General features: G+C 42.0%; 1 protein-coding gene across 1 annotated transcript; it reads left to right on the top strand.

Annotated features, from left to right (window-relative positions):
* The first annotated feature begins 7,203 nt into the window (after positions 1-7,203).
* LOC127338306 (cytochrome P450 736A117-like) lies at positions 7,204-10,008 on the top strand. The gene is made up of 2 exons (XM_051364479.2): positions 7,204-8,190; positions 9,385-10,008. The coding sequence occupies exons 1-2, from the start codon at positions 7,213-7,215 to the stop codon at positions 10,006-10,008; spliced, it is 1,602 nt and encodes a 533-aa protein (XP_051220439.1). The 5' UTR covers positions 7,204-7,212.
* Positions 10,009-10,521: the final 513 nt, after the last annotated feature.

A 10,521-nucleotide genomic window follows, 5' to 3' on the forward strand; every position in this document is an offset into this window, starting at 1 on the left:
ATTGCTCTCTTGATTGTCGCTTCCCAGTCTATTGCTAGCCTTCACTTGTACTGAGCGGGAATGCTGCTCGTGCTTCCAAACCCCTGAAAACCAAGTTATTCCAAAGTGTCCACCATAAATACCTATGCATGGCATTTCAAACCATTCCAAGTAAATTTTCATGTGCTACCTTGCTTGCGCGTAGTTGACGTGGGAGTTGGATTGCAATGGTGCCAAAGTAGCTTCCTTGTGACGGTAAAGCACTCGTCCGTTGGGAACCCCAAGAGGAAGGTATGATGCGTACAGCAGCAAGTTTTCTCTCAGTAAGAAACCAAGGTTTATCGAACCAGTAGGAGTCAAGGAACACATGAAGGTTGTTGGTGACGGAGTGTAGTGCGGCGCAACACGAGGGATTCCGGCGCCAACGTGGAACCTGCACAACACAATCAAAATATTTTGCCCCAACTTAACAGTGAGGTTGTCAATATCACCGGCTTGATGTAAACAAAGGATTAAATGTATGGTGTGGAAAATGATTTTTGTGAAGAACAGTAAAAACAAGTATTGCAGTAGATTGTATTCGATGTAAAAGAATGGACCGGGGTCCACAGTTCACTAGAGGTGTCTCTCCGATAAGAAATAGCATGTTGGGTGAACAAATTATAGTTGGGCAATTGACAAATAAAGAGGGCATAACAATGCACATACATATCATGATGAGTAGTGTGAAATTCAATTGGGCATTACGACAAAGTACATAGACCGCTATCCAGCATGCATCTATGCCTAAAAAGTCCACCTTCGGGATAGCATCCGCACCCCTTCCAGTATTAAGTTGCAAACAACAGACAATTGCATTAAGTATGGTGCGTAATGTAATCAACACAAATATCCTTAGACAAAGCATTGATGGTTTATCCCTAGTGGCAACAGCACATCCACAACCTTAGAACTTTTTGTCACTGTCCCAAATTTAATGGAGGCATGAACCCACTATCGAGCATAAATACTCCCTCTTGGAGTTACAAGTATCAACTTGGCCAGAGCCTCAACTAGCAACAGAGAGCATGCAAGATCATAAACAACACATAGATGATAGATTGATAATCAACATAACATAGTATTCCATATTCATCGGATCCCAACAAACGCAACATGTAGCATTACAAATAGATGATCTTGATCATGTTAGGCAGCTCACAAGATCCAACAATGATAGCACAATGAGGAGAAGACAACCATCTAGCTACTGCTATGGACCCATGGTCCAGGGGTGAACTACTCACACATCAATCCGGAGGCGATCATGGGGATGAAGAGCCCTCCGGGAGATGATTCCCCTCTCCGGCAGGGTGCCGGAGGCGATCTCCTGAATCCCCCGAGATGGGATTGGCGGCGGCGGCGTCTCTGGAAGGTTTTCCGTATCGTGGCTCTCGGTACTGGGGTTTTCGCGACAAAGACTTTTTATAGGCGGAAGGGCAGGTCAGGGGGCGTCACGAGGGGCCCACACGGTAGGGCCGTGCCGCCCTAGCGTGGCGGCGCCTCGTGGCCCCACTTCGTTTCCCTTTCGGACTTCTGGAAGCTTCGTGGAAAAATAAGACCCTGGGCGTTGATTTCGTCCAATTCCGAGAATATTTCCTTACTAGGATTTCTGAAACCAAAAACAACATAAAACAGCAACTGGCTCTTCGGCATCTTGGCAATAGGTTAGTGCCAGAAAATGCATAAATATGACATAAAGTGTGTATAAAACATGTGAGTATCATCAATAAAGTAGCATGGAACATAAGAAATTATAGATACGTTTGAGACGTATCAAGCATCCCCAAGCTTAGTTCCTACTCGTCCTCGAGTAGGTAAACGATAACAAAGATAATTTCTTAAGTGACAGGCTATCATAATCTTGATCAATACTATTGTAAGCATATGTAATGAATGAAGTGATTCGAAGCAATGGTAAAGACAATGATTAAACAACTGAATCATATAGCAAAGACTTTTCATGAATAGTACTTTCAAGACAAGTATCAATAAGTCTTGCATAGAAGTTAACTCATAAAGCAATAGATTCCTAGTAAAGGCATTGAAGCAACACAAAGGAAGATATAAGTTTCAGCAGTTGCTTTCAACTTCAACATGTTTATCTCATGGATAATTGTCAACACAAAGTAATATGATGAATGCAATAGGTAAACATGTAAGAATCAATGCACACAGTTAACACAAGTGTTTGCTTCTAAGATAGAAAGAAGTAGGTAAACTGACTCAACATAAAAGTAGAAGAATGGCCCTTCGCAGAGGGAAGCATGGATTGCTATATTTGTGCTAGAGCTTTTATTTTGAAAACATAGAAACAATTTTGTCAACGGTAGTAATAATGCATATGTGTTATGTATAAGATATCTTATAAGTTGCAAGCCTCATGCATAGATTACCAATAGTGCCCGCACCTTATCCTAATTAGCTTGGATTTACATGGATTATCATAGCATAACATATGTTTCAACCAAGTGTCACAAAGGGGTACCTCTATGTCGCCTGTACAAAGGTCTAAGGAGAAAGTTCGCATTGGATTTCTCGCTTTTGATTATTCTCAACTTAGACATCCATACTGGGACAACATAGACAACAGATAATGGACTCCTCTTTAATGCATAAGCATTCAACAACAGATAAAATTCTCATAAGAGATTGAGGATTGTTGTCCAAACTGAAACTTCCACCATGGATCATGGCTTTAGTTAGCGGCCCAATGTTCTTCTCTAACAATATGCATACTCAAACCATTTGATCATCATAAATCACCCTTACTTCAGACAAGACGAACATGCATAGCAACTCACATGATATTCAACAAAGGTGAAATAGTTGATGGCGTCTCCAGGAACATGGTTATCGCTCAACAAGCAACTTATTAAGAAATAAGATACATAAGTACATATTCAATACCACAATAGTTTTTAAGGCTATTTTTCCCATGAGCTATATATTGCAAAGATAAAGAATGGAATTTTAAAGGTAGCACTCAAGAAATTTACTTTGGAATGACAGAGAAATACCATGTAGTAGGTAGGTATGGTGGACACAAATGGCATAGTTTTTGGCTCAAGGATTTTGGATGCACGAGAAGTAATCCCTCTCAATACAAGGCTTAGGCTAGCAAGATTGTTTGAAGCAAACACAAGTATGAACCGGTACAGCAAAACTTACATAAGAACATATTGCAAGCATTATAAGACTCTATACTGTCTTCCTTGTTGTTCAAACCCTCACCAGAAAATATCTAGACTCTAGAGAGACCAATCATGCAAACCAAATGTCAGCAAGCTCTACGGTATTTCTTCACTAATAGGTGCAAAGTACATGATGCAAGAGCTTAAACATGATCTATATGAGCACAACAATTGCCAAGTATTAAATTATTCAAGTCATTATACTAATTACCACATGTAGCATTTTCTGTTTCCAACCATTTAACAATTAGCGAAGCAGTTTCAACCTTCGCCATGAACATTAAGAATAAAGCTAAGAACATATGTGTTCATACGCAATAGCGGAGCGTGTCTCTCTCCCATATAGTGAATGCTAGGATCCAATTTTATTCAAACAAAACAAAAACAAGAACATAAATACGCTCCAAGTAAAGCACATAAGATGTGGCCGAATAAAAATATAGTTTCACTAGAGGAACCTGATAATTTGTCGATGAAGAAGGGGATGCCTTGGGCATCCCCAAGCTTAGATGCTTGAGTCTTCTTGAAATATGCAGGGATGAACCACGGGGGCATCCCCAAGCTTAGAGCTTTCACTCTCTTTGATCATATTGTATCATCCTCCTCTCTTGATCCTTGAAAACTTCCTCCACACAAAACTCAAAACAAACTCATTAAAGAGTTAGTGCATAATCAAAAATTCACATATTCAGAGGTGACACAATCATTCTTAACACTTTTGGACATTGCACAAAGCTACTGAAAGTTAATGGAACAAAGTAATCCATCAAACATAGCAAAACAGGCAATGCAAAATAAAAGACAGAATCTGTCAAAACAGAACAGTACGTAAAGACGTATTTTTCTGGGGCACTAAACTTGCTCAGATGAAAATGCTCAAATTTAATGAAAGTTGCCTACATATCTTAGGATCACGCACGTAAATTGGCATATTTTTCTGAGTTACCTACAGACGGGGCGACTCAATTTCGTGACAGTAAGAATTTTGTTTCTGCACAGCAATCCAAATCTAGTATCAACTCTACTATCAAAGACTTTACTTGGCACAACAATACAATAAAATAATAATAAGGAGAGGTTGCTACAGTAGTAACAACTTCCAAGACTCAAATATAAAACAAAAGTGTTGTAGTAAAATCATGGGTTGTCTCCCATAAGCGCTTTTCTTTAACGCCTTTCAGCTAGGCGCAGAAAGTGTGAATCAAGTATTATCAAGAGATGAAGCATCAACATCATAATTTATTCTAATAATAGAATCAAAAGGTAACTTCATTCTCTTTCTAGGGAAGTGTTCCATACCTTCTTGAGAGGAAATTGATATTTAATATTACCTTCCTTCATATCAATAATAGCACCAACGGTTCGAAGAAAAGGTCTTCCCAAAATAATGGGACAAGATGCATTGCATTGAATATCCAAGACAACAAAATCAACGGGGACAAGGTTATTGTTAACCGTAATGCGAACATTATCAATCCTCCCCAAAGGTTTCTTTGTAGAATTATCAGCAAGATAAACATCCAAATAACAATTTTTCAATGGTGGCAAGTCAAGCATATCATAGATTTTCTTAGGCATAACAGAAATACTTGCACCAAGATCACATAAAGCATTACAATCAAAATCATTGACTTTCATCTTAATGATGGGCTCCCAACCATCTTCTAACTTCCTAGGAATAGAAGTTTCAAGTTTTAGTTTCTCTTCTCTAGCTTTAATGAGAGCATTTGTAATATGTTTTGTAAAGGCCAAATTTATAGCACTAGCATTAGGATTTTTAGAAAGTTTTTGTAAGAACTTTATAACTTCAGAGATGTGACAATCATCAAAATCTAAACCATTATGATCTAAAGCAATGGGATGATTGTCCCCAATATTTTGAAAAATTTCAGCAGTTTTATCACAAGCAGTTTCAGCAGTTTTACCAGTTTCAGTCAGTTTTGAACGCTTTGCATTAGGAGTAGAGACATTGCTAACACCAATTATTTTACCATTGATAGTAGGGGGTGTAGCAACATGTGAAGCATTAGCATTACTAGTGGTGGTAATAGTCCAAACTTTAGCTACATTATTCTCTTTAGTTTTTTCTTCTTTTTCCCACCTAGCATGCAATTTAGCCATCAATCTAATATTTTCATCAATTCGAACTTGGATGGCGTTTGCTGTAGCAAATGATTTAATATCTTTATCTTCATTAGGCATAACTTTCAATTTCAAAAGATCAACATCAGCAGCAAGACTATCAACTTTAGAAGCAAAAATATCAATTTTGCCAAGCTTTTCTTCAACAGATTTGTTAAAAGCAGTTTGTGTACTAATAAATTCTTTGAGCATGGCTTCAAGACCAGGGGGTACACTCCTATTATTGTTGTAAGAATTCCAATAAGAATTAACATAACCATTGCTATTGTTAGAAGGATATGACCTATAATTGTTACCAGTATTATTCCTATAAGCATGGTTGTTGAAATTATTATTTTTAATGAAGTTCACATCAACATGCTCTTCTTGAGCAACCAATAAACCTAAGGGAACATTATTAGGATCAACATTAGATCTACCATTCACAAGCATAGACATAATAGCATCAATCTTATCACTCAAGGAGGAGGTTTCTTCAACAGAATTTACCTTCTTACCTTGTGGAGCCCTTTCCGTGTGCCATTCAGAGTAATTAATCATCATATCATCAAGAAGTTTTGTTGTGGCGCCTAGAGTGATGGACATAAAAGTACCTCCAGCAGCTGAATCCAATAGGTTCCGTGAAGAAAAATTCAGTCCTGCATAAAAGGTTTGGATGATCATCTAAGTAGTCAGTCCATGGGTAGGGCAATTTTTGAACAAAGATTTCATTCTTTCCCATGCTTGAGCAACATGCTCATTATCCAATTGCTTAAAATTCGTTATGCTACTTCTCAAAGATATAATTTTAGCAGGAGGATAATATCTACCAACGAAAGCATCCTTACATTTAGTTCATGAATCAATACTATTCTTAGGCAAAGATAGCAACCAATCTTTAGCTCTTCCTCTTAAGGAGAAAGGAAATAATTTTAATTTTATAATGTCACCATCTACATCCTTATACTTTTGCATTTCACAAAGCAAACAAAATTATTAAGATGGGCGGCAGCATCATCAGAACTAACACCAGAAAATTGCTCTCTCATAACAAGATTTAGTAAAGTAGGTTTAATTTCAAAAAATTCTGCTGTAGTAGCAGGTGTTAATATATACATCTTGTAAGCCGCCGGCTAGGGTTAATCTTCTATGGGTATGGTACGGATCGTTGGCACCGCCTATATATACATCTTGTAAGCCGCCGGCTAGGATTAATCAGATTATAAGATAACCCACGGCGTTTGTAAACACCTCCCGATATAGTGAAGTTTTGCTGGCTGGCGCCCGTGGTTTTTTCCCCTTCTGTGTTGGAAGGGGTTTTCCACGTTAAATCTTGTGTCCCCTGCGTGTGTTCTTGTTTCGTTCTTCGTTATTTGCTTGTCGCTTTTATAACACGGTATATCTTTACCTATGCATACATTGATTTAGATTTTGGGTTTAGACATGAACTTATACCTCATCGGATAGGTTTGGTTGAGTTTAGGAAAGGGTTATACTGAAGCAAGCCTGCAGAGCAAATCAAACCGCCGGGAGTTTCGATCCCTAAGCCCAAACCTGTCTAAACTGTCCATGTGCTACCATACGAGTGCTGAACGCCACTCGGCGAACACGAACTCAATGACCGACGACAATGCCGTGCTAGGTAGGGGCAATGCGCGCGGATTTAGATCTCGACGGGTTTGTCTTTTGAGGCGATAAGGTTACAGAGTGTACAAGGACAAATGAAAGGGCGGCCGCCGAAGGGTAACCCTACTCCTACTGTGATTGCCTACTCAGTAGAATACACGCACGTCACGTGGCAAAACTAGCAAGATTCGACCAGGCACGCATCATCGTCAAGTACATAAACATGAGCAGAGTGTGCACTCGCCATTTTGCTATGCATACGATGGACGTGTCGTCGCCTGTTGCATTCTTGCATTCACCCTTCCTCATCCCCGTCTTCACCCTGCTTGTATCCATCTTCTCCTTCCTCCTCTTCTTCACCAAGAAGTCTCGTCCATTCGGCAGCAATGGCGGCAAACGGTTGCCACCGTCACCGTGGGGTCTTCCGATCCTCGGCCACCTCCCACTTCTTGGACCCCTACCGCATAGGAAGCTCCGGTCTCTGGCGCAGGCGCACGGTCCGGTCATGCTCCTGCGCCTCGGCGGCGTGCCCACCGTGGTGGCCTCCTCGGCTGCCGCAGCGCAGGAGGTCATGAAGACCCGCGACCTGGCCTTCGCGAGCCGTGCTCCCGTGCGCATGGCAGAGCTCCTTTTCTACGGCCGCGACATGGCCTTTGCCCCCTACGGGGAGCACTGGCGCCAGGCGCGACGCGTGTGCGTGCTCCACTTCCTCAGCGCTCGCCGCGTCGCCTCCTTCCGCCGTGTCCGTGAGCTGCAGGCCGCAGCGCTGCTCGACCGCATCCGACGTGTCGCATGCGCCTTGCGGCCGGATGGTTGCGCCGTGGTGAACCTGACCCACGAGTTCATCTCCTACACCAACGCAGTCATCTCGCTGGCCACGTTCGGTGACAACAGCGGGTATGGTATCGGCGACGGCCTGTCGGAGGTGTTCGCCGACTTCGAGGAGCTACTGGGAATGGTCACGGTGGGGGAGTTCGTGCCGTTGCTGGCGTGGGTGGACACGCTGATGGGGATAGACGCCAAGGCGGCTCGGACGAGCAGGGTAATGGATGAGCTGCTCGAGCGGGTCATCGCGGATCACCGCCAACGTCGACTCGGCAGAGGAAGGCTTGTTGGCGACGCCGACGAAGATCACCGGGACTTCGTGGACGTGATGTTGGATGTGAGCGAGGCGGGAGAGGATGCCGGAGGTGTCGAGTTCGACACGATCGCCATCAAGGCCATTGTCCTGGTACGTAGCGTTGGCACACATGACGTTTTGCTGTTTTGCTTGGATGCCAGGCCTTCACGGTCGACGAAACCATATGCTCTTAAAAGGAACAAGAGGATTACTAGATCCTTAATGAATTTTTGGAAGGGTCATGTTTTCGACAGAAGAAGACGACGATGTGACTAATCGTTAGGCAGCGAAGTCAAATCCCACCAGAATTCACATGTAGTTTATTTTGTCAATTTTATTTTAAATTTTGGACCAAATTTTATACCAGGAAGTATGACTGTAAGTGAGATCTTGGCAAGATCGCACTAGCATCACAATCCAACTAAAGAAATAGGCTGCTATCAGCAGCACTTAAAATGTGCTATAGTACGTAGAGTTATATCGCGTTATAGTGAAGTTCTTTTTTGAGGGAGACTTATTGTGAAGTTAATTCCCTATAGTGAAGGATTGTACGGGCATTGTATTTAAATAAATATTGCTGAGAACGGTATTACATGCTATTAGCTAATAGCGGGCGCTATTCTACCTCCGTAGTTAGTAGTAACATACGTGTGATGTCATACAAAGTCATATTTATTAGGCTGTAAACTCATCTTATCTTGTAATGTGTGATGTGACGGTAGTATAGTTAGTTACCACAACCCTTTCTTTTTTCAATTAATGAATTGTCATCTCACCAAAATGTTTAGTTGGTATTGGATGTAGTACACTATGTTAGTATCTATATTACTCCCAGTATGAGTAGTTTTAGAGTTGTCTTAGCTAGCCCTTTTTACTGCCGTGGAGAGTCGTATACTGTATGAAATTTTAATTGTGTTTTTTCTGCAATTAAAATGCTGGTGGCTGCTCAACCGTGATTTTCCTACAGTTGAGATCGTCTTTTCAACTGGGTTTCATGAGAAATAGGAGCTCTCATATATGTTTGTGCCATCGAATTCACCTAGTTTCTTGCTTTGAGATCCATGTTGTCTTGTTTTATTCAATTTCGTCGAATTTCAAGAATCTCAACGGACTAGTAGGCTATTAAACCGATTGATTTCGTGCATGAGAGGTCCACTATATGGGTTCTATGTGTTGGGCAAGTTTACCGTGTAGTAGAATTTGCAGCTAAGACGTGCTTCATATCTTTTTTTTTTCGTGCTCTTGAGATGTTTCATGCAGTTGAGACCCTTCACAACCGAGTACCTTTTGTGCATGATTTGACAGGATATGTTCGCCGCTGGGACAGACACCACCTACACGACTCTGGTATGGGCCATGGCGGAGCTCATCAACCACCCAGATGAAATGCGCAAGCTCCAGGAAGAGATCCGTGCGACCGTCATCGACAGTGGCGTCAACCACATCAACGAGGACCATCTCGACAAGCTACACTACCTTAGGGCTGTGATCAAGGAGACGTTCCGTATGCACGCGCCTTTGCCACTCCTATTGCCTAGGGAGACGCTCGAGGACACGGAGTTGCTTGGCTACCGCGTCCCGGCACGGATGCGCGTGGTGATCAATGCATGGGCTATTGGCCGCGACGCGGAGACGTGGGAACACGTCGAGGAGTTCATGCCAGAGCGATTCATGGATGGCCCGGTAGAGTACGGGGTGCGGTATGACGACTTTAGGACGGTGCCATTCGGCGGTGGGAGGAGGGGCTGCCCTGGGATTGGGTTCGCCTCGCCGGCGATCGAGCTAGCCCTTGCAAGCGTGTTGTACCATTTTGACTGGGAGCTGCCGGCGGAGGTAGGGGCATCAAAGCTAGACATGAGCGAGCTGTATGGGCTGTCTGTGCGTCTCAAGGCAACACTTTATCTCGTTGCCAAGCCGTGGTCTCCTTGATCGATTAGCTAGCAGACTCAAAAAGTTATTATTTTCTCTGTCTACAAAAAAATATCTTAGATTTATCTAAATTTATGAAAAATCTAAAACATCCTTTTATCGGATGGAGAAAGTATTTGGGATTGCTTCAAAACAGCTTAGACAAGTTCTACTTTCCATGCCTCTACCGTACTAGCACTTGCACATATCTAGAGTTGAGTGTACTAGGAGTAGCAGAATATGCGCTCTTCACCGCGCTGGGGAACGGCCATGACAAAAATACGTTATGGTATTTTGAGATGCTTGAATGGATCACAATAATTCAAGTGTATCAATGGATCAAATGTACAAAATATACGGCGTATCTTGTTGAAAGAATCCCAAACCGTAGTTCTAAATGTAATACAATATTTCTAGGTACAAATATACAATAAAAATGCAAAATAATCCATAATAAACCATAAAACTTCAGAATGTAGTACAATATCACTTAGTATATGTGGCATTTACATAACAAAATAAGGCGCTCATCTA

The sequence above is a fragment of the Lolium perenne genome, chromosome 3, assembly GCF_019359855.2.
Source record: "Lolium perenne isolate Kyuss_39 chromosome 3, Kyuss_2.0, whole genome shotgun sequence".
In the NCBI taxonomy this organism is placed as follows: domain Eukaryota; kingdom Viridiplantae; phylum Streptophyta; class Magnoliopsida; order Poales; family Poaceae; genus Lolium; species Lolium perenne.